General features: G+C 41.1%; 1 protein-coding gene across 2 annotated transcripts in view; it reads right to left on the minus strand.

The window, feature by feature from the left end:
- The window catches only part of meis1b (Meis homeobox 1 b), a 116,887-nt gene that overhangs the window by 49,472 nt on the left and 42,315 nt on the right, over window positions 1–25,100 (minus strand). For both annotated transcript variants that reach the window (XM_077612607.1, XM_077612606.1), the window contains exon 8: window positions 12,730–12,875. In XM_077612607.1, the coding sequence (XP_077468733.1) occupies window positions 12,730–12,875 (146 nt within the window). The remainder of the gene's footprint in view (window positions 1–12,729; window positions 12,876–25,100) is intronic.

Genomic DNA, 25,100 nt, shown 5'->3' on the forward strand with positions numbered 1-25,100 from the left:
TGAAGAACAGTGTTGCAACTTATAGCGCTCTGTGCAGCTATCATGGCCGCCTGAGATTCACTGTAGGCAAGCATAAGGAAGACAGGCGTTTCAGGTGAAATTTTGGATTGTGGCATTATTTGAGCTGCAATGCACAGGTGAACTGAGAATGAACGTCTGGAATGAAAAATGTGAACATTTTCGAGCACTATAAGAACTTCCAGCTTTGAGGCTGCGGGCATTTAGCGTTTTTCTCCCGGTCCCAAAGCTCACCATTTTGGGGCTCAACCACACGAAGGAATGGGGTGAAATCCCCAGAAATTGATGAATCAGCATGTTTGAAAATCAATTAATCTCATGAGGCTCCACGACGTAGCAATGACACACACATTGTGACAAACAAACAGAAATTGTCAGACCCAAACACAGCCGAGAGGCAAATTCATGGACTCAAATAAAGCAACTTAAAGCACGGTCTTGTTCTCTGACAGCACAACTGTCACGCCAGGCCGCTGGCACATGAGTGCCGCATTCTGTTGTCTCTGAACAGTGTCAACGCACTGGAGCCTCCAATTCTGACGGCCACTTAAGGCTAGATTAAAATCGTAATCACGTGAGGATGGGGAGACAAGTCGGCACAGCACGCGGCGAGATGGACATTGCATCTTTGTTTGTCTTTGTTGGGGAGCTAAAAACGGATGGTCAGCTGATGTTGCGCTCTCTTGTTTTCCCCTCTCTCGCTTTAAAGAGCAATAAAAATCATGCGGTAAGCGTCACTGCACATGTGGCCAGTCAACTGCGTACACCAATACCCGTTTAACAAAGTCTTGGAGCGTTTTTATTTATTTCATTTGTTAAACATTCGGGAGCCTCAACATGTTCAAACTCACCAATTTAAGCAGTGTAGGGATGGCAGTTAAAAATTAAGTTTTACTGCCTCTGCCAGCAATAGATGTAAAATGTATTGATACTAGGAAGATTTGCAGCGATAATCAATGGAACTCAAACAAGATAATTTAATGCTCTATAACCGTGGCGAATGTGTGGAGCGAGTGGAGACTTTTACATTCATGGGGTCCATAATCTCTGGTCATCTCACTTGGGCAGCAAAGACCACGGCACTCGTCAAGAAGGTGCAGCAGAGGCTACATTTCCTGAGAGTGCTCAGGAAAGGGCAACTAAACACCAACCTGCTGGTGACCTTCTACCGGTGAGCCATTAAGAGCATGCTAACCTATGCTGCGTCAGTGTGGCACTCAAACTGCACAGAAGCCGACAGGAAAAGACAGCAGAGGATGATCAACACAGCCCAAAAGATCACCAACTGCCCCCTTCCGACCTCGTCCAGCATCGATAAATCCCGGTCCCTTAGAAGGGCAGAGAGCATCATAAAAGACAATACGCATTCCGGCTTCCATCACTTAACCTGCTGCCCTCTGGAAAGCGCTACAGACCCATAACAGTCAAGACAAACAGACTCAAGGACAGTTTCTTCCCAAGAGCTGTCACTATACTCAATTCGAGTTCTGCACCTAGGACCTAATCAAGACTTATTGATAGCTACTTTAGTCACTTTGTACCAGTTACCCATGTTGACTGCTAATTATTCTACTTATTTATTATGTTGACCACTTATTTATCTATAACTATTTATTGATTATGTAATTATCATAACTATATATTGATTATATGTGTTTATTTGTTTGTTGTTGCATCCACAGACTCAGCGAGTGGTGCGCTCCCAACAACTCGGCGTTGAACCTCTCCAAAACCATGGAACTCATCCTGGACTTCAAACGGAACAAGGCCGCTCGCTCCACTCTGCTGATCTCACTTGGACTACTTATTTATTTCTTATTCATTTATTTGTCTGTTTGTTGTTATTATTTGTGCACCATGTGCTGAAAGCTTTAAATCTCATTATAGTTGTTTAATGACAATAAAAGCATTCAATTCATTTAATAGAATTATTTGTGGTATTATAATGAAGGAAAAGTTGCTTTCGAATCCAATCAATCCAGATTAAAGCGATCTTTCACTTCTGGCATCCAAAAAGAATGGAACTGACAAGCTAATATCCTACTCTGATTACAACACACAGTCTTCACGCACACACATGCACACACGACCGAATAATGAGTGATAATAACTAAAATATGACAAAATATATAGGCACATTTTTCGTGAGTTGCTGTTATTTACTGATATTTTAGTGTCATTTTTGACTTGTTAATTGAACATTTGGGAATTCCCAACATTGTGGAATGCAACATTCCAAATCTCTTTGTGAAATGAAGCATTAAGATTGAGGAGGAAAACTAAAGGGTTGAGTGATGAAGAAGACTTTTGTCTACAAGGTCAGCCGTGTAAATAGAGAAGCAAAAACTACAAAGTGATGCTCCTTCAGGAGCGCATTGATGATTTAGCCGGAGGTGATCATGATAATGACATGTTCAATAAAAACCCTCAGACCGGCGCCAACGCCAGCCTCTCGTGGCGTGCAGAGAAACAGTGGCAAATCTGCTGCAATTGGAAAGATTACAGGCGAGCATCGGCACTGTTTTGCAAATTGTGATGAGATGTAAGGAAGATTTACCAATTTCTGACAATATCTCGTATGACAAAGGAAGCTTAATTATTGTTAAGTGGTGCATTTCTTTGAAAGTGCTCAATGCAAATAAAAATAAAAAAGTGTTTCAAATAGATTCACACAGCCTAATTTCTGTTCAAATTTTGAGGGTTCGCGATATGTATTATGTCTGAGTGCCATCGGCGGTGACAGATGTTCAATCCATTTGAAATGGGTGGCCTGGCAGTAAATTGTCACTGTCAGCCCTTGCATTGCAAATTGATCGGATGGCTTACACAATTTATTTCTAAATACTAAATACTTCTCAATGTCTTGCTCATTTGCCTAATTAAAGAAACTCTTCTTCAGCTTCTTAGATTGTTTTGGGTAGGACTAAACATGGTCCCAGGTGACGTCACATAGAAGTACCTCAGCACCAAGCTCTGCCACCAAGTTATAACCCCCCCTTTCTCTTGAATCTCACATTGGTTGTATTTTGTTATTTGGGATTGTGTAATAATGCACAAAGCAATGCCCAGCTTGGAGTCTTCTTGTTTTTTTTCCCAGATGCCAGGGTATGAGAATGCAGCAGCTTCAAGCTCTCCCTACTTCAATTCAATTCAATTCAATTCAGCAATTGTCCACAGTACGTGTGTTTCAGTAGGTAGCAATTCTGAATAGGGCCTGCTGAATTTCCAGCATTAGGTCAGAGGTATTAGTGCATAAATTAGAACCACTACAACCCCTGTCACCCGAATAATTATTCTGCTGTATTTCTATCACAATGTTTAGACATAAGATGAAGTGCGGTAATATTGTGGCCTTTACCCGCGTCACATTTATCGTGACCGGACGTTTCATCGAAAGACGTTTCGTCGAAAGAAGTTTCGCCGAAAGACGTTTCGTCGTAAGATGTTTGGTCCCTGGACGTTTGGTCCCTGGACGTTTGGTCCCCGGACGTTTGGTCCCCGGCTGTTTGGTCCCCGGACGTTTGGTCCCCGGACGTTTGGTCGACCGGACGTTTGGTCGACCGGACGTTTGGTAGAACGGACGTTTGGTAGAACAGACGTTTGGTAGAACGGACGTTTGGTCGCCGGGTTCGCTCGCTGTCAAATTATGACAGAGTTTACTGTTGATATTTTGATAGAAGATATTTAGATATTAAACTCTCTCTCTCTCATGATTATAATTTTGAGATCTGGTTTCAACAGTAACAACCCAGCGACCAAATGTCCGTTCTACCAAACGTCCGTTCTACCAAACGTCCGTTCTACCAAACGTCCGTTCTACCAAACGTCCGTTCTACCAAACGTCCGTTCTACCAAACGTCCGTTCTACCAAACGTCCGTTCTACCAAACGTCCGTTCTACCAAACGTCCGTTCTACCAAACGTCCGGTCGACCAAACGTCCGGTCGACCAAACGTCTGGTCGACCAAACGTCCGGTCGACCAAACGTCCGGTCGACCAAACGTCCGGGGACCAAACATCCCGGGACCAAACGTCTTTCGACGAAACGTCCGAGTACCCGCACTTATAGTGTGCATAAGTGATTACCCAGGTTGGTTGAAACGGACATTATCTGAACAGTTACTATGTTGTTACCTAGTCAAATGTCCAGAACTTTCCTGTGTCTGAAATAAGTTTCCTAAGAGAAAGTTGGCACTTGAATGAGGCACAGTTTGAGCCCAATCAGCAGACTTGCCTGCAGCGTGTGAGACCTGACAGAGCAGTCTTATTTTCTTCCACATTTTGAGGCCTTATTACTTAGTTATATTTTTACTACCATGTTTTGACTAAAAGCCATGACATTTTTCCACTCCATTTGTATTCTGACTTTTAGAAAGATGTGTATTCTTTGTGAAACGAGCTTCATATGTTTTCATTTAAAAAAAATTGATTTCTGATCATGATGATGTTGTTACATAGAGTGCGTTCAGTCTTTAATCAATAAGGTGAGTGTTACATTAGGACACTTGAGTCCCCATGTGTATTCAAACATGGTTGGTGTATCCTCTAAATCAGGGGTCTCAAACTTGCGGCCCGCGGGCCAACTGCGGCCCTCGGGACGATAATTTGCGGCCCCCGTCTTAATATGAAAGATCGATTTTTTTTTTTTTAATTTTTTTTTTTTTTTTTTTTTTTTTTTTTTTATTTTATTTTTTTTTATTTTTTTTTTTACCCCTTTCCCCATGATGGCGCCGTTTAAGTGGCAGCCAGTGGCAGTAGCTCTGTCCACTCATGTTTTTCTTGTTTTACAGCATGTTTTACATGAAAAATTAGAGGGAACATTGACATGCACCTGCTTGTGGCAGGTGTGATACTGGTGTGCCGATAGCGAGCAATGATGATGTCGTGACCGGATGATTCGCCTAAAGACGTTTCGCCGACGGACGTTTGACAGACGGACAGGTCGTACTAGTATTTGTTAGTTTAATGATTAAATACAAATACTAGTATTTGTATTTAATCATTAAATGCTGTTTTCAGCTGGATTTGACCGAATTTGAGAGCATTTTGAGCCGTTTGGCGAATGGACGTCTGTAGACGTTTTTTTGCCTCCATCGCGATATCATCCAGTATTTGTATTTAATCATTAAATGCTGTTTTAGGATGGATTTGACCCGATTGCTGTCATTTTACGGCTCGGTTCTGCTACATCTGCCTGCCCAAGAGTGCTTATTCCCGGACTGCCATTGATGGTAGACGAACATTGATTTTTACTATAATTTGGACAACACCGGCGGCGGGCCGGATTAAAAATCCTAACGGGCCGTATATGGCCCGCGGGCCGAGGTTGAAAAACTTGTACACACACGATCCGGCGGGGCGAGCGTTCGAATCCCGTTTCGGCGAAACCTCCGTTCGGCCGAATGAACGTCCATTCGGCGACCTGCCCGTCTGTCAAACGTCCGTCGGCGAAACGTCTTTAGGCGAATCATCAGAGTACCGATGATGTCGCTCACACTGGTACTCAGTGCGCTCAGGGAGGTTGTCTTTCTGCTCAGACCAACAAAAAATTAGAGGGAACTTTGGTTCGGAGATGAATAAACCAATCACGGTGAGGTATACGGCTCTGGAGGGCTGTCCAGTGCCTCGCTCACTCACTCATTCATTCCTCCAATCAGCTGGGCGGAGGAGAAGCCGTGAGGCCGATCACTGCGCTCGGCGCGCACACTCCTCCGCTGCTCTCAGCATAGAACTGAATGAGGCGCTATGATCCGTGATCCAGCCTGTGTCAGTGTCTGTAGCCATCTCCGCGATTGAAACGGAGAGCGAAAGTGCACATGCGCCACAAACCCGCGCGACTGAATGTGAAAGATCAACCCGAGACTCATTCCAAGTGGAAAATCATATTACAGAGCCCCAGAGATGTCTCTTTCAAAGCCTGCCGTGAAGAGAAAGGTCGGTGATGAGCACAGACAGTTTCAAGAAAAGTGGGGAGTGCAATATTTCTTTGTTGAACACAGGGGCACCCCGACGTGTCTCATTTACACTGAAAAAGTTGCGGTGCACAAGGAATACAATTTGAAACGTAATTGTACTACGAGACATGCTGAGGGGTACGAAAAATACCAGGGAGATGAGAGAGCCAACCAGGTTGCCAGTCTTAAAACACGTCTTCTGAGGCAACAGGATCTCTTCAAGAAGGCTACCAAAGACAGTAATGCAGCAGTCAAAGCTAGCTACGCCGTTTGTGAGTTGATTGATCCTGTGCTAAGTGATCCCAAATGGCTCATGGACTTGGCTTTTCTTGTTGATATCACACATGAGCTTAATGTACTGAACAAGAAGCTACAAGGCCAGGGGCAACTTGTCAGTGCTGCCTATGACAACGTGAGAGCATTCTGCACTAAACTTGTGTTATGGAAAGCCCAGCTCTCTCAGACAAACCTTTGCCATTTCCCAGCATGCAAGGCTCTCGTGGATGCAGGCACACCATTCAGTGGTGAGAAGTATGTTGAGGCCATTTCGAAGCTACAGGAGGAATTTGATCACAGATTTGCAGACTTCAAGACACACAAAGCCACATTTCAAATTTTTGCGGACCCCTTCTCCTTTGATGTGCAAGATGCCCCTCCTGAGCTTCAAATGGAGCTCATTGACCTGCAGTGCAACTCTGCACTCAAAGCCAAGTTCAGGGAGGTGAGTGGAGAAGCAGACAAGCTTGGGCAATTTTTGAGAGAGTTGACCCCCAGCTTCCCTGAACTTTCCCGAAGGTTCAAGCGGACCATGTGCCTTTTTGGTAGCACATACTTGTGTGAGAAGCTCTTCTCCACTTTGAACTTCAATAAGTCCAAGTACAGGTCCAGACTTACTGATGAGCATCTTCAAGCTCTACTGAGGGTCTCCACTGCTTCCTCCCTCAAGCCAAATGTGACTATGTGAGAAGAAGCGCTGCCAGGTCTCTAGCAGCAAGGAGTAGGCAAGAGAAGCCGTGTTCAGAATATTTCATGTTCAATGTTCCATTCAAGTTCAGAAAGTTAAAGGTTAAAGAGCTGTTAATACAGACATTTGAAACGGAATAAAAATAATTCATTTTCTCTACTTAGCCAGCCAGTCTATATCTACTGTATGCTCATTAGTATTATTTGGTTTTGTATTACTGATTGATTTATTTTTTATTCATCTTTAAGTTAATTTATTTAATTCATTATTTTTTGTTAAAAATAAAGATATTTGATAACGTTGGAATGTTTTATCAGTGCTTTTCTTGTGGAAATCCTGATGCGGCCCAGTCTCACCCAGACTCGGCCTCTAGCGGCCCCCAGGTAAATTGAGTTCGAGACCCCTGCTCTAAATGCACCCTTAATTAGTGAGAGCTTCATTGGCTCCCTTTATGATAAAAACTGTTTATTTTAGCTACACACCAAGTTATTGTCACTTGTTGCTGTTATTACAGCGGAGCCATTTAACCATAACCATGGATAAATTATCTTGCCTTCAAATACTCTGGGAAAGATGATCCACACTGCATGCGCATTGGTAATTTTGAGCGTTCACATGCTTTATGGTGTCATAGCAAAACAAAAACATAGCAGACACGGACTTGGTTTGTAGTGAGGCAAAGCTTTAGTAAGCCTATTAATTATTGTTAATTAATTTATCATATTTTTATATTAATATTACACATTTTCCTTGATTAGGACACAATCACTGTATACATGTACAGTAACATATTTTTTCAATATTGATATTTCATTTAAACCACTTAATGTACTCTGTCTTTTTCCAGCACCAAAAACCTACTCTGTCGAATTTCTGAAAGAATCGCATAGCTCTTCTATTCAAATACCTGATAGAGTGTGTGTGCTTTGAGCTGGTAAGAGGGTACATGTGCGTCTGCGAGCGGTTAAATTAGCCTGTAATTGTATTAACATCGGATTATGCCTTCCAGTTGGATTTTATATGCGCTCTCGGTGCATTTTATTCATTTTAAAGGGGAGAAAAGGTGGTGGTGATGGTGGGAAGACAGCGATTGGCAGTGCGCACTTGGGTTTGGCTTGTCCTAAGAGTTCTTATCAAAACTATAATCTCATTCCACCGAGCTTTCGTACAAATAGGGAAAAGGGAGCACAGCCAACGACGGGAGTGTTAAGCGATAATGTGTATGAGTTTATGTCCCGGTCTGCCAGCTAACACTACCGCCTGCCCCTCCCTTTTCAAGGCAGGCAGCCATGAATGGGAATAAGAGTCGAGGGAGGTGCAGTGATGTGAGGCGCACACTTATGAATTCCATCTAATTACTCCATCACATAATTTCACAAATTGCCTTTTCAGAGGAGAGCGGCGCACGGGGCGCGTTGGGGGATTGGAGGCCCAAGCTTTCATTTACTTCTCATTTCTTGTTAAATTAAACAAGAAAATACCATTTGGATGAAAGCTAAAGGGGGTAAAGGGGTATAAATTCCAATGGCATGATGGGAGGTTTTGAAAAAGTATGACCATGTTTGCTTCGCAGAGGTCAGCACTGTATCTTTGGCACTTCCTGCATGCTGTGGATTTATTTCCATTGAACTACTTCTCTGTATTTACAAATATTTTTAGCCTTTCACTGTAATCGTGCATCAATCTGGATTGAAAGATGTATTGATAAACTAATGATCCAATCAAATTGATTGAAACCCATTAAACATCCCCATATTTTAGAAATGTCATTTTGTTTACATGAAGGGTTTTCTTTCAAATGTGTAAAATATTTCAGGAACAAAATTGTACAAAGGGTCAATTATTGTATAACTTTGGTCAAATGTAACTAATTTTGTGTACATAATATTGTATACAATCATTCAATGGCCCTTAAATCGAGTTGTGCAAGACTTTGGAATATGAGCAAATATGCCATTTTTGTCTAAAGAGTTGATATTGTACTGTGATTTAATTTTAAATGTGTAACCCTATTAATAAGATATTGTCCCCCACCTGGTACCCAGGCTGGGATTGCCTCCAGCACCCCCCACAACCCTTGTGAGGATAAGTAGTTTGGAAAATGAATGAATGAATGAATGTAGGAGCAAGGCTAATTTTGGCTACGAGGGCTAGCAGTAATTATTCACCGGCAAAATGGATTGGACGTCTATCATTGTCAATGCTGTCAACTGTCATTTTTTTCTCCTAGTATTGGTCCTAACATACATAATGAAATATGCCACACACTTCAAATAAGATGCAGAAACAGCTTGATACTGTTTGAACGCCTCCTACAACTTGCTACTACATCTAGTGACGGCTTCATCCCAACACCCACCTTCCCTTCCCACTCAGGCACAATAGCGACTCCCTTGAGAAATCAAATGAAAGCGGAGGGGTCTACTGCCCTAGTCTAGTTTTGCTGTATCAACATCTTCCCTGGCATGAGCGCTCAATTATTAAATACACTTGAAAGATAATAGGGGGATTTGTTTGTGTGCATGTGTTCAATTGGTGTGACACTGATACAGCTGGTAAGTGAGGCATTAACTGGAAAGTAGTGCGATTAAAATGATGGTGATACAGTAAAATTGATGCAATAAAAGTGGGCTGCTGCAGTCATTCAGAAATTACAGCCAGATTGCTTTGCTTTCTTGAAGGAGTACAGTTAAAAAAAAAACAATAAAAAAAACCAGTAGGATGCAAATAGGCAATTGAAATAGTCGAATTACACAACTATGAGAGGAATTCAGCAAGTTGAAAAACTTTTATGGGTACGGACCTCGATAGCAAAATGCCCCTCAATTACTCATAATGTGTCCCACCTAAGAGTGGCTTCAGGTTGTGCATATTTGCTAACGCAGGCCATTTAAACTGTGGATATTTTTATCAACAACCAAAACAAAGAGTACAGGCTTATTTGAATGATTTCTTGCGGACAAACTTCAAATTAGAGACATTTGCTGATACAAGCTCTTTCAAATATTCATACTTTTTTTGTCTGCTGTTCTGCAATTCCCGAAGGTGGGGCTTTTTATCTGACTCACACAAAGCTCCAGTTTCAAGTTCATACAGACAGTTGCCTGCTCAAGAGGTATCCCTGTTTGTTTCTGTCCAAAACTTTGCAAAACTGGGTTCTTTTGCTGCCTCATTCGGTGTTTTACTATGTGACAAAGGTCAGTAATTACAAAGCAAATACTTTTTAGAATATATATATTCTACATAGTGTCCTGTAATAATTTAAGTCTATCAGTGTGCATCACACAGCATGAACAGTAATTTAACTATAAATGTCTTGGGCATTTAGGTGGCTAGGTAGATCACCCTCTACTTGTATATGTTGAAGGACTGAAGCTAGCCCCAATGTTAGTGAGACACTTCGGGTTGGATGAGTTCAAGTGTAAGGTTGAACTCTATCAAGTCCTCTCTGTGTGAGGAAGTGCCCTGGTGTGATCTTGGGTCTGTTGCATGTTGTCTTGCATCAACAAAATCACAAGCTGTGGTCACCATTTGAGGTCTCTTGAAAGAATGGCATATTTGTATTTAATAAGTGCTGCGTCAAAGCATCCCCAGAATCCGTTAGCCGGGGGGGCGTGCCTGGCTTAGAGCGAGTGACAACACAAGTGTGTTTGTGAGAGAGGTGCAGCGTGATAGTAGAAGAAAAAGAAGAATGGTAGTGACTGTGATCAGGCAAGCATTGATGTGTTGTTAGGCGTGTTAAAAACCAAGTGGTTATGGTCTTGGAGAGATGTTTGTGAGAGCGACTGAAGTCCCATCTCATCTCATTGTCTGAACCGCTTCATCCTCATTAGGGTCGCAGGGGGTGCTGGAGCCTATCCTAACTGACTCCGGGCCAGAGGCGGGGGACACACCCTGAATCGGTGGCCAGCCGATAACAGGGCACAAGAAGACAGACAACCATGCACACTCACACCCATACTTAAGGGCAATTAAGAGTGTTCAATCAGCCTACCATGCATGTCTTTGGAATATGGGAGGAAACCCACGCAGGCCCAGGGAGAACATGCAAACTCCAAACAGGTGGACGTGACCTGGATTTGAAACCAGGACCCCAGAGCTCTGAGGCAGACAGACTAATCACTTGCGCAACCGGGCTGCCCTGACTGAGGTCCCAAATGTTTATATTTTTCACGAGTGCCATGAGAACGTAATCACTACGATTCCAAGATTGCTTTAAAGTAGGGCAGCTAAAACCAGTTCTTTGTCTCACAGCTCCTTGCGATAGGTTGGAAAACAATTCAGGGTGTCCCCCTCCTACTGCTCAAAGTTGGCTGGGGTAGACTCCAGCACCCCCGCTACCCTTTTGAGGATGAGCGGAGGATAAAATGAATGAATGTTACATTACTCTGGATTTAACTCATTGGCAGGCTTTGAAATTGATTTGACGTCTGTTGTCACTAAACGCAGGTGTTTATAAATATTTGTATTTGCAGTCGCACCTCTACTTACGAATGCCTCTAGGTACAAAATTTTCAGGTTATGAAACCCTCTGATATGCATATGACTGTCCGAACATACGGAAACAAGATCCAAGTTACGAAATCCCCTTCAACGTAAATGCATTTTCTGTATCCGTTATTTTATTTTGAAATTATCTCATCAACATTATTACGGCCTGATTTACTTCCGATTGGAGCTACCCAGAACAACGACAAATCTCTTTTGACCACCATTTGTCATCACAGAGTACCTTATTTAAAATTATTGGTGCGAATGAAATGAATAAACAGGCCCTGCTATTCATCGGAAAACAGAAGAGAAGAACGTGGCGTGCGGTTGACTAATATTGCAAGGCAATATCCGACCCGCCGTAACCCACCGTCTAGCATCACTATAGCGAAGCAGGATTTAAAGTGACGACTCCTTGGAATGGCCTTTATGTACTGAACGGCAAGATGGAGAGACTTTTACTCCTATGGAGTTCTATTTAATGCTAAATTGTTTCGAATGCATAATTTGAAGCTGTGTTCGCGTGCTAACGTTAGCTTCTTCATTACACTACTGATTTTCCATGCTTGTTATTCATTTAATTACATTAATAAAAAATTTTCTTATCGTTTTCTTTCATTTTTGTCTGTTTCTCTCATCTTTCATACAAAAGTGGGACACTGATCATTTTAAAGAGTATAGTTGGTAGTTTTTTGGAGGATCGTGGAACGAATTACAGAATTTATATGTAAAGTACTGCTCTATTTGTGTTTTATATAGCTAAAAAAAAGAAACCAATGTTACAGAGTGTAAAAGAACCCAAGTATCGTATTTTCAAGTCAAACTTCGACTGGGCATGTGACCTATACATAGAGGTTTTCATGTGACTTATAGTTTATAACATTTTAAAATATGTTCACATATGTTACACTGACCATCCACAGCGTAAATATGAACACTAAATTAGTCAAATAGTTTTTTAAAACAAATTTTAAACCTCTTTTAATTATTTGCATTTTGTGGGGGCAGGGGAACCAACCTGTGCTGAAGATAAGTTTGCAGTTTATTTCCGCTTAAAGAACAAGGATAAGAAAAATTTAAAGTCATATCCACATTTCCAGTGGCCATCAATTATCACCTTTGTTTGCTATTCTCCATCGAATTCATTCTCTACCATCCACGACTACCAGGGTTCAATGGATTTAAAAAATGTTTTTCATAAGATTCCGGAGAATAAGAAACCAATTCATAGAACTTGAAGTAAAAGTTGCCGTCTGTGTGAATTTAACAGTGATTTACCACAGGGAAGAAAATGAGAACTCACTGTTAGATGCTGGAAGAGCCATGCTCGCATAATGTTGGTGGCCACCTTAGGGAAGATGCCTCTTTTCTTGTTCCGCTTCTTTTCTTTATCAGGGTCGTCGTCGTCACCTGTGCTTGGTGAGGCCACACTGTTGTCCAAACCGTCTCCTGCAAAAAATAAAATCAAAAGCCAAGACATTAAATGCGCCGTTTGTTGACGTCGAGCACCTCAAAGGAGGATAAAATACTGAGGAGTTCCTGAGCGGTCGATGGTGTGCTTTGTATGCCAATGCAACAATAGCCCAAAGTGAATAGCGCATCATAAACACATTCATTTTTAATACTTTTATAAATATCCCTGCCTTTCATAACCCCCACAGTCAAAACACAACTCGCATCCTAGCACAAAGGACTTGTAAGGTCGCATTTCCCCACTCAGCCATCCTAGCCCGCACAGAATTGAAACTGACAGAGAGATTTAGTCTTTATTATCCTAAATGTGGAGAAGGGGGGTGGTTATTCCACATTTGACTCGCACTGGGAAAGAGTAACACATTGGTACAAAAGGGGTGGCTGCCAAATAAAAGGTAGCGCTAACAAAGATAGCTGCTTTTCATAACAATGCCGTTACGGATGCTTACAGCAACCTGTAGGGTTTCGATAAGGCTCCATATTAAGGCCAGTTCACCGCACCTGAAGAGGAACAGTTTAAGAAAGGGAGGGCGTCTTTCAAAGGCTTTTTCTATGCATTCACACATATGTACTGCATCTCCATATGTACATCTCACCAATTACTGAGGGTGCACCATAAGAGCCTAATTGTTGTTATCAGTACGCATTCGAAGAAGGCAGATGACGTCCATCAAAGAAACGCAAGGAGCAATAAACAAGCAACCGAGCTGAGATTCGAATACGGAGAGGGGGAAAATATAAATAAAAAGTGCAGCAAGAATCAGTTGCAGTTATTTATTGATTACACACAAAGCACTTCTAAAGCTCTCTCGGCTTCCAGCGGTGCCGGAGCGACACCTCGCTAAACCCTGAGCACATTGATAATTAATGGAGATATTGGCGCTAATCCGACTGGATATGACTTTTTTCCATGCCAGTTGCCATCAGCGAAATAATCAGCGGCCTAAAACCCGGGGCCTTTGCTCCCCATTACCTCAGGCAAAAGAATTCCTGAAAGTGCGCCTGCGGGGCACCTGAATTATAAACACTATTAGGATAGGGAGAGCGCCCATATCTGCGCTGCCAGCTCCCGCAACACCGAGATGCATATGCGCACATATGGAGAGCTTTTTAATGAAGTCACAGGGTTAAAAACAAGGGTCCAGATATGCAGGTGGGTACATTCATTTATTCATTTTCTGAAACGCTTATCCTCACAAGGGTCGCAGGTTTGCTGGAGCCTATCCCAGCTAACAGCGGGCACTCGAACTGTTTGCCAGCCAATCAGGTCCAAACATTAAGCAAAACACTGAATATTTCACAGCAAATTGAAATTCTTTAAACTCTGAGCCTCAGAACAGGAATACTGCATTTGTAATAAATTGGCATCACATTTATATGGTACTGCTGGTTTTATCAGGGAAAAATCACACTGCTCAAAATTCATGTATCAAATATGATGTTTGGCTATATCAGGTTAATAATGGACATAAGCACAGTGAGACGGCAGATCAGTCGAACGTAACGCTTTTAACCAAAAGTCATGTTTCATCTTGAAGAATAAAAAAGTCTCTACTAGAGGGTTATAGTTTTCACAATGTCCAGGGAATTTTGAGCAAGCTCTGCACCTCGAAATATATCTGACTTCCTAAGACTAACATGAACTACAATTACAATGTCTTAAAAAACAAGAATAGAAACCCACGACTAAGAATTCCACGAAAGCATTTGCTGCCCAGCAGCCCAGAGGACAGCGTGCCGGCCTCACAGCTCTGGGGTTGTGAGTTCGATTCCAGGTCAGTCCTCACTGTGTGGAGTTTGCATGTTCTCCCCAGACTTGCATGGGTTTTCTTTGGGTACTCTGGTGTCCTTCCACATCCCCAAAACATGCAGGGTAGGCTGCTTGAACCCTCTAAATGTGTGTGAGCGTGAACAGTTTTCAGTGCCTTGCGATTGGCTGGCCACAGATTCTAGGTGTTCCCCACCTGGTGCCCGTAGTTAGCTGGGATAGGCTCCAGCACCCCTGCAACCCTTGTAAGGATAAGCGCTTCAGAAAATGAATGAATGATTTTAGTAATTTTGATACAAAATATGTATTTAGTAGTTTGGTAACGATTGGCCTAGTAAAGTACAGAATATTTGTAGTATTTGGTAGCTCTGTAATTGAGACCTATAAGTCCTAGTGACAAGCACTTCCTGGCATTCTTACACCCGGAACTGCAATCCACAACTAGTAACTTATCAGGAATTATTGGGTGTTTGGACTGCATGAACCTTTCTTTAAATTAGTGTCCATAACTTATAGGACTTTGACTAAAGAGGTAAGCCACCTACTAAAACAGGAAATACTTTGGAGAGCCTTTGTTTTAAGTGTGTAATTCCTTGGTAAATTATCATTTTCACAAAAACGCAGCCTAAGGATCTAACTACAGCTAAGGCTACATTTGGAGAATAGAATACACACGGAGCAGGCACGGGTGCTGGATGGAAACTCAAGAGTGTTGTCCAACGTGAACACTTGGCCTATAGTAAGTAGTTAGAGACTATGAATGCATCTTATGAAGGAATGTCAAAATGATAAACTGGGCCACGGAGCAAACATTTCTTTTCTTTTTTTATGAGCAAAACATTAAGCTTGTTTGTATAAAAAAAATCTATAAATAAGACTTCATTCTGAAGGGCACAGTGTACAAACAGAAAGAAAAAAAAGTAGTGGGATGTAGTCTGAAAAATATAGTACTAGTTAGTAGTTTAAATTAAACTGTTTAAATTTCAAAATGTATTTACAGCTACTATAAATCTAGAGAAATGTTATACATATATGGTCGCACATCAACAAATGAAATATGTTTGAAAATACTTTGTTACGATTAAACAAAGATAATCCTTATGATTTAATGGGGAATATAATGTCCAGAATGCAATGGCTGATGTGTAGTAACAGGCCATAGAACAGTGGTTCTTAACCTTGTTGGAGCTACCGAACCCCACCAGTTTCATATGCGCATTCACCGAACCCTACTTTACTGTAAAAAAAAAAAATCAAATTCAAGATATATAAATTCCTCGCAGCACTGATTGGTCAAGCAATGTCACATGATCATCTGCAGCCATTGATGGTCAAGCGGGGCATGTTATCGTGTATAGACATGATGAGTTGATGTGTCTTGACCTCCGCGACAGAGGCTCCTCCAAACCCCTGAGACCGACTCACCAAACCCAGGTTAAGAACCACTGCCATAGAATATGTAAAGCCATTGCCATTACAGTACAGTTCTTCCACTGGTATCATCTTGGTATCATTTTTTAGAACGTTTTGTGATCATACTGTAAATGAACATAAAGTACATAAATGTTCAACTGTCTATGGTGATTTCAAAATGAATCTTATTTTCTGGGGATTGAGCACCCAAGAAGTTCAGACATTGTGTGCGTGCTTTTGGCAGGTTTGTCCATGCAGTCAAGCCGTTTGTAATCCAATATCAGATTTTCATTGGAAGCAAATGCTCTGAATCCACTGTGAAGACCAGCTCATGTTCAGTAAAGCCTACAATAACAAACCCAGGGGCTTGCCCCGTGCGAGTTGGGAAAACAGAAGCAAATGTTGTGTCTGTATATCTGTGATCTGGTGGGGTTGCGTATTACGCATATAAATTGAACGATGCTTGGCTTGCTTATGTTGCCTTCTCCATAATCACAAAAATAAAGTACTTCACATCCAGACAAACAAACAGAAATCACCATCATACCGTTGAAATATGTGTAATATGTTTTCAAAACCAATATGAAAACGTTAGAGAAGGGGGCTTGACTCTCATACTAGGTTGAGAGTTTCAAACAAGTATCTAAAATTTTAGTAAGAGCTCGTTATTCAAGTGAGGGTTCAGAAAAGTTATTGTGTCTCATTAACTTGATTAGGGTTTGAAAGCAAGGTTTTAGTCACTGTGGGGTATCAAGCTATGGTTTCAAAAGTAGCAGAGGTTGAGACAAATTTAACACTTTCCACATTTAGTCTTTTTGGGACTAAAACATACCTAACATTGCTTTTTCTGTTTTGATTTTAGTGCTACTCTCATTTGTGGTTACCTAACATTAGACCTACAAAGGAAGTGCTGTCAATTTTATCAGCCTTTCCATTCTCCCTGGAATTTGATGTCAATTGCCTCGGCAAAGTCTGGAATCAAATACTGTCAGAGGATGAATGGTGGCTGTAATAGGGGAATGAAAAGAACGAAGAGGAAGTATTCCTTCACATAAGACAAGAAAGAGGAATGCCAAAAAGGTTTCCAGCCAAGTTTGGGGTTTGCAATGAGATTCCATGAAGCATGCGGTCATCTCATGACATAGTAAAGCTTCAAGTGACCACATTCAAGATGGTCCAGCTTGCATCTAAACGCAAAAAGAATGAAGATGCCAAAGACATGACAACAGCAAGAAAACAAGGTTTAAGAAGGGGTGAATCAATGAAGGGTGGTACTTGGCCATGGGGGTGCGAGGCTCAATGCTTGCCGTGTATGTGTGTGCGTGTGTGTGTGTAAGATGCATGCATGCATGCATGTGCATTGGTCTGTGTGCGTGTGTGCGTGCGGCCTTTTCTTTATGCATGTGTGTTTCCAAGCGCGGCAGTACATGTATGTGTGTGTGTGTGTGTGTGTGTGTGGCAATTAAGGAGCAGGCCAGTGACTGGAAGGAGCCAGGGGCAATTGAAATGCCCCGGGGCCAAGCAAGGGAAAGAATATTTTATCAGTCGCCTCATACGCCGAGTACACGCATACTCACCCACCCACACACACACACACTTGTGTACCCGCACACCCCCACACAGGGAGCAAACAGATAATGACGTAAAAAGTAGGTTAGCCTTGGCTATGCAGTTCCTCTAGCGTCATTAGCATTAGCCATGTCAATGCTTATTCGGCAAGGGTGACTTTCATTCTTAGTTTTGTATTTTTCTGATAGGAATGGGGGATGGCATTTGAATATGTTAAGAAAAAGAACAAAAAATACCGTTATTATGCTGTTAAATTACACCGTTTCAAAATTATATTTTTGTTTTCCTGTGCTATTATTTGATCGTAATTATTGAGCCTGAAAAAAGTACGGTCGGTTTAAGGTCATTGGCCATGGCACATTTGATCGTTCAAATAAGGTGGAAATGTGCCAGCTAATAATAAATTAAAAGCGTAGTACTTGCTATTTAAGATGGTAATTTTTTTCAAACAAACTAATTTTAACGAGGATATAAAAGCATAATTGTTTTATGAAGTCCTTCCGTTGTTGATTTTTTTTTTTTTTACATTTTTCTAAAATTATTCATTCACCAATTTCGTTCCAGGGCAAACTATTTCACAAAGGGCCGCAGTGGGTGTGGGTTTTCATTCCAACCCATTGAGAGAGCACCTTTTCACCAATCTGGTGTCCTACAAGTGCAATCAGTGGATTGCAGTCAGGTGCTTCTTGTTTTCTGCAGAAATCTCATTGGTTAAACTGTCTGTGCTATATTGGTTGGAACAAAAACCTGCACCCACAGCGGCCCTCGAGGACCGGTTTGCCCATCCCTGCGTTATACGCAGCTGTGTATGATGACAATAAAGGCTTTTGCTATTTTTTCTATTTCTCTTATCCTTGCAAGAATAAAAAAAATCAAAAAATAAAATTAACTCATTTATATTGTTATTGTTTTTTTTTTTTACCTTGAATTTTATAATATTATTGAGTTTACAGTAGTACATTTTAACTATTTGAAGTCCAGATGTCAGCCAGCCACTCCGCAGTTCAAATGGATTGGACTTCTCTCGCGGTCACTGGAACTGAAACACCATTTACTGCCAACCATCACAGTTCAGATTTACATATTCGGAAGGTTCAACAAAACAGCACTATGAAGACAGCTAACTACGCTTCATCTGTGTTGCGTCTCAAGGCGAATGCTGACATTATTGAGCGCTATCTAGGCTAATCTGTTATGATCTGATTACAAGTTGCCACGTCGGAGGTGTTGGCCGTTTTTCTACCGCCTGAAAAAATAAACGGCTGCCAATATTTGCCAATCTGTCATGAGCGAAATTGTGCCTTTTACCTTCTGGCGCAATGTGGGAGAATTATGACATTTAAGCTTTCTAATAAATCCATCTCCAAACCACCCACCCCCACTGTGCCAAGAGCACAAAGGGTGATGAAAATTAGCCTTGTGCCGGATTTCATGAGCACAGCGATCATTTGCAGATGGCTAAACGCTTTTTAGGAGATTTTATGGAGCTGGGCGGAAAGAGAAAAGAAGTGCTTAGAGGTGATGTCACGTGAATGTTTGTTTCTGCTTTGTCTCCCATGGGCCAGCTCTTTAATATAAAGTTTCACAACTAAAGCATCTCACATAACATCGGACGGTCCGCACCAGGCGAGACCCAGGCCTCGGGGCCTTGCTATCGTGTTCCACTCGGGAGACGCGCCAAGCTCTTGTGTAGCAGGTGAGAAAGACATAAAATCTAGGTGCCATACACAGAGGCAACATAAGGGGGTTGGGGGGTCAGGAGCACCTTTTTTTTATTTATTTTTTATATATAACTCTGTTATTGAACAAAGCAGCAACTTTATTGACTAAGCTGTTCAAGTTACATTGCAAAACAGATCTTTAGTATTGTGATTTTGGATTACGTGCTGATTTGAATGAAATCAATGAAATACTACATCTACAAAGATCATTTAAAATCTAACAGTTGAGTTTGTAGCTGCAATCCAACATTATTTTTGACCCAAGTCAGTGGCACATCATTGCTACGGTTTCCTTTAGAGTTTAGAGGGTGGACGTATATTGTTGACTCATTAACTCCTTCAGGGACAGTGGTCACTAAAGCTGATATCTATTCAAAAGTTATCATTAAACTCAAGGACAGTTTCTTCCCAAGGGCTGTCACCATACTCAAGTCGAGTTCTGCACCTAGGACCTAATCAAAACGTATTACTACTACTTATACTACTTATTTATTATGTTGACTACTTATATATCTATTACTTCTTATGGATTATTTAGTTATTATTACTATACATTGATTGTCTATGTGTTTGTTTGTTGTTGAGTCGATAGACTCAGCGAGTAGTGCGCTCTCAACAACTTGGCGCTAAACGTCTCAAGTTTAAAATACATTTTGTTCAGAAAATGTTCAGAAAGGAATTTGACAAGATTTCTTTAGTTGGAACATTTTTCTGATCTTCCTTAATATGTGACTGACTGGATAAGACTCAATGTTTAAATTTTAACTATTTTATCTCATTGCCTTTTCGTAAGTGGGTGTGTCAGTTCGCACGTTATACAGTATTAAGCCCTTACACGGCCATTGGCAAGCACAAAGTGGGCAGGTAATTCAATTTCATAATTAAGGCCGGTTTGTTGGCGCACCTTCACCTTTTACAAATATGTTTTCAGATTGGTTTGACTCATAAAAGTAACTGCAAAGAAATCACAAAAAAATCACCATGTGTCACACTTCTCTTTTGTTCTATCTTTATGCATAAAATGTTCACGATTATATTAGTTCTAAAAGTGGCGACTGATAAAGAATAAGTCTTGTAATAGTGACAACAATCTGTAACTTTGGTAATTTAGCAAAAAACAAAATCGATGCAAAATATTTGCTTTTGCTGGCCACACAAAAACAACGTGATCAAGAGGAATTTAATTTGAACATGAGATATTTAACCCTGAAATAGAGTTTAATACAACTATTTTAAAAACTAAACTAACAATATAATAGCACATGTCAAAGCAGAAACTCATACTTTTGAACAAAATGTGAAACGTATTTTGTTACCATCTGCAATGAATAACTAATCACATCGACCATGCAAATAAACAAAAGTGATCTCCATTTAGTAAGCAAAAATAGATATCTCAAATCGATGAAAACCATTTTGATGTTAAAATAATTTAGTTGAATGGAATGTTATGATTTGGGGGAAAAACAATCCTGCATGGTTTATGATTAGGCTTGATGGCTTGTCTGGCAGTGGTCAGTCGTTACTGCTACACTTGAATCTACCTACATAACTATGTAAAGATTGTTTTAATTGTTGGCTGCATTTGACAGTCTTAGAAGTCTTATCCATTTGGACTAGGATGGTTTGCACTGAATGCAATGTGAATAGAAAGAAACACAAAATAGTTCCACACAGACACAAAATGCATTCCCAGCAATCCTTGCTGGCTTATGCACCCCCCTCCCCAAAAAAACAAGGGGAGGTGGGGTACAAAAAAGTAGTAGATAGTGCTTATTGAAATCGACCCATTCATGAGCACTAAGGGGGTGTGGGAGGGGTGGAGGTGTATGCAGGGAGGGGGGCCTTCAGGACCCTCCCACCGCCCAAATATTCTGAACATTTAGGAATTCCAGGAAGATTCCAAAGCAGGGGTATACTTTTAAAAGCATCTCTCCCTTTAAGACGCCGAAAAAGAAACACCAGCACCCTTTTTTTCTTCCTCGGGATGTTCCACGGGGCGTCATTCCAAAAATGGCTTCTTAAAGTATTCCAAACAACACACACTAGTACACAAAAAATTCACTATGGCCAAAGGTTTTTTTTCTTCACTTGTGTGGAAGAGAGGGCAGGATTCAGCGCATAAATACATGAGTTGTGGACAAAACAAGACAAGTCGGCGCATCTAGACTTTCCCTTCCTGGCCGTGCCGGAGAGCAACGCCACTATTTTGGGATCGCAATGAGGTCGGATCACATCCCTCTGTCAGGGTAGATTTCATTTAGTGGAACATAAAAACAAACAAGATGGACCACAGTTGTCCTGACAAAAAAAGTGTAATTGGGTCAACTTCACTTGGCTGCTGAGGCACACAAGGCACGTTATTGTGAAAAAGTAACATTTGATATTGTACAAATGACACTGTGAAAAGACAGGTTTGCAGAAAGTCTGGCTGTCATTGCCTTTAAATAATTAATGTTCTCTTAAAATTGTGTGTTTATTTGAGAAGATATGAACATTATTGTAAATTCCATGCTATAGAGTGCACCTGAATATAGTATAAGACAAAAGAAATATATAAAGTTTCAGAAGAAAAAAGAAACTGACATACACGTAAAAGCAGTACATAACTATAAGTGCCAGGTGTGAATACTGTTACAAACCACTATACTACATGTTGGGCCACCCGATGGTGCAGCGGTTCTAAGACCTAACTTTGGTCCGGGCAGTCTGGGTTTAATTCCGACTCGATGGCGGGCGGTATTATTGTAAGTGTGAGTGGTTGTCTGTTTCATTGTGCCCAGTGATTGGCTGACAACCAATTCAGGGTCTCTTCTCGCCTTCTGCCTCTGGTTGCCTGAGATAGGCTCCAGCACCCCCCACGGCCTTTGTGAGGATAAGTGATAAGGAAGATGAATGAATGAAATGTATATGCTGGTTATTGCATTAGTAATTAAAACACTTAAGACTAACTAGTATTTGTATTTTGAATTTCTAGTCAATTTAAGGTAAAAATTTAAGGGATGGTTCTGTAACTTGTTTACACAAACAACAGCAAAATGTCCTCCATTTTACACAAAGCACGACTTTTAAGATTACTTAGAATACACAATGAGTGGAAGGCAGCGGAATGGTTTTGTGTGTAGCAAAAGGTCAGCTGATGTGTGTTATCGCTGAATGTAGGTCAACACTATTTCTGTAACGCATGTCGTCATAATGACTTGAAAAGACTGTTAACTCACTGGCTGCCATTGATGGCGATACAGGTCCAATTTATTTGGAGTAGGAGGATGGCAACTATCATTCACTGCCAACATCTCGCTGTCCATACAAATTGGACGTCCATTGTGTGTATTTGTAAGGGGTGGGGTCTAGGAGGGTGGGAGAGGACTCCTGTTGACATCGCCATAGGTGACGGCAAAAAATGTCAGCATTAATGTGACTGCTCTCTCAGTGCCATTTTCCACCACCGTAAAGGGTCATCACCACGGGCTTGCCTTGACACGCCACAAAACGGCCCCGAGCGGCGGTCGGCGACACGACATTAAACCCGTGACGCACACACAAACACACCCAGCTACACACTTGAACACAGTCACTGGCTTTTATTCCCACTTCCGGGAGAAAGGGGCCAACAGTACAAGCAAAGACGAAATTGTCGGGTGATGAGTTCACCCTTTCATGTTGAGCACTCTTGCCATGTCGCTATTGATTTCTTTAACGCTTTCTTGCCTTTGTGCTAGTGGGATGGCTGCCATTTCACACAATTAAAAAAAAGTCCAGCAAATCCACTTGGTTAAAAGTCTATGTCATATTGAACTCATACAGTACCATAAACGTGTTTTTGTTCAATATCCAAGAAGGTTAAATATTTCCAAGATTGTAAAAAACGTTGACCCATTTGGGAGGGCTGTCAATACCATTGACGGCGACAGGCATTCAAGCCATTGTTGTCAATAGCAGTCAATGATTCAATGAAACTGCTTCTTGAGCTTACTATTTAGCATTGAGCTACTGTGCCGTCCTAAGTGGAAGATCGTGTAGTGTAAGTTTTATTACACATCAACAACCACTGCAGAATCAGGTGTGTGGAAATTTTTGAGTTTCTCGTTTTCAGGAATCGGCTCAGTTTCGAAATTTTTTATTTATTTATTTCTATTGTACAGTAATCCCACGAATATCGCAGATACTATAGACGAGACATGGCCGCAATAAAAAAAAAACTGTGAAGTACGATCCCCCCTATTATTGGTACCATACTACATATTTTTGCACCTATAGAAAAATAGAAGTACACAAGTACAGTTATGAAGTATATTTATTAATATTAGAGGTACATATATGCATATGAAATTAATGTAATGTACTAATATCTAAATATAATCTATGAATAAAAAAAAAAATATATGTTAAGTACTGAACTCAAAGTGAAAATAGTTCATCTCCCCTAGATTTAAATAATAATAAAAAACAGGTTATTGGGAGCTTTAGTCCAAGTCAGTTCAAGAGGCATTGGATCATCGATAGAATCTTCAGGGGGTGCCGTAGGGGCAAACATGGCAACCCCCGTTTCTTTTCCTGTACAAATATGCTGTTGTAGAAGGACAGGACACCAGCTGAACCCTTCAAAGCGAGTCACGGCTGGTTTGATAATTTTAAAAAACGACCTGGGATACACTCGGTTGTGAGGCACGGTGAAGCAGAAAGTTACGACTCGAAAGCCACGGCGGAATACATTAACAAAGTTTATGTTATTGTTACGAGCATGTTGCCGTCCGTCAAGTCTCTCTCTCCCTTTGTCCCTCTCTCCCTCCCTCCCTGTTTGCCTGCCTCTCTCGCTCTCTTCCTCGCTCCCTCTCTCCATCCCTCCCTCCCTATTCCCCCTTCCCTCCCTCAACAAATAAAAATATGTTTTTACATTGTAATATCCAGTTTTTGGTGTTTTTTCAGAGGATGGGAACTGATTAATTTGCATTTAGTTAATTTCTATGGGAAACGTTGATTTGAGATACGAGTAAATTGACCTACGAGCTCGGTCCCGGAATGCATTGAGCTCGTATCTCAAGGTCTGACTGTAGTCAACTTATTACCGTATTTGCCGGACTATAAGTCTGAGTTTTATATACACATCTCAAGGTATTACTGTACACATAAATAATAAAACAAAAAGGTAAAAAATACTTTATAATTATATAAATAAAGATGATAATAAGGTTATAACTAACAATACGGAAAAAACATGTCACTTTAGGAGAACCAGTTCAGCTGACCAAAGATTCCTCCTACAAGCACTAATAGAGGTAAGACTGGCAGACTCAAAACAAAGTGCATCACAGTTATCCAGGCAGCATAAACTACTTTCTAAGAATTCCAAGAGAAAATGACAAATCATCAACCCAGGGACATAATAACATGATTTCATGACCAATGAATTTAGCATAGTTTTGTAAATGCTCAGCACTTCCAAATTTGGAGGGCGGCTTTCGTATTGCGGGTCGCTATGGAACACTTTCACAGTGGGCTGCCGCTTGTGTAAAAAGGCCTTCAGTGAATGTGGTATCATTAGCCTGGAGTGCTATTATTTATTTGATAGGTGAACAGGTGGGTTAAAATCCTGACTCATGATAGCACAACTCTCCCTGGATAGATACCCTTAAACTGCCAGGCTTAATTCCAGCTGACAATCAGAAACGTGTTTAATTTTCTACTTTCTCACACCTCGTTCACAAAACGGAATCAGAGAAGAACAGG

Source organism: Stigmatopora argus, chromosome 11 (assembly GCF_051989625.1).
Source record: "Stigmatopora argus isolate UIUO_Sarg chromosome 11, RoL_Sarg_1.0, whole genome shotgun sequence".
Classification (NCBI taxonomy): Eukaryota; Metazoa; Chordata; class Actinopteri; order Syngnathiformes; family Syngnathidae; genus Stigmatopora; species Stigmatopora argus.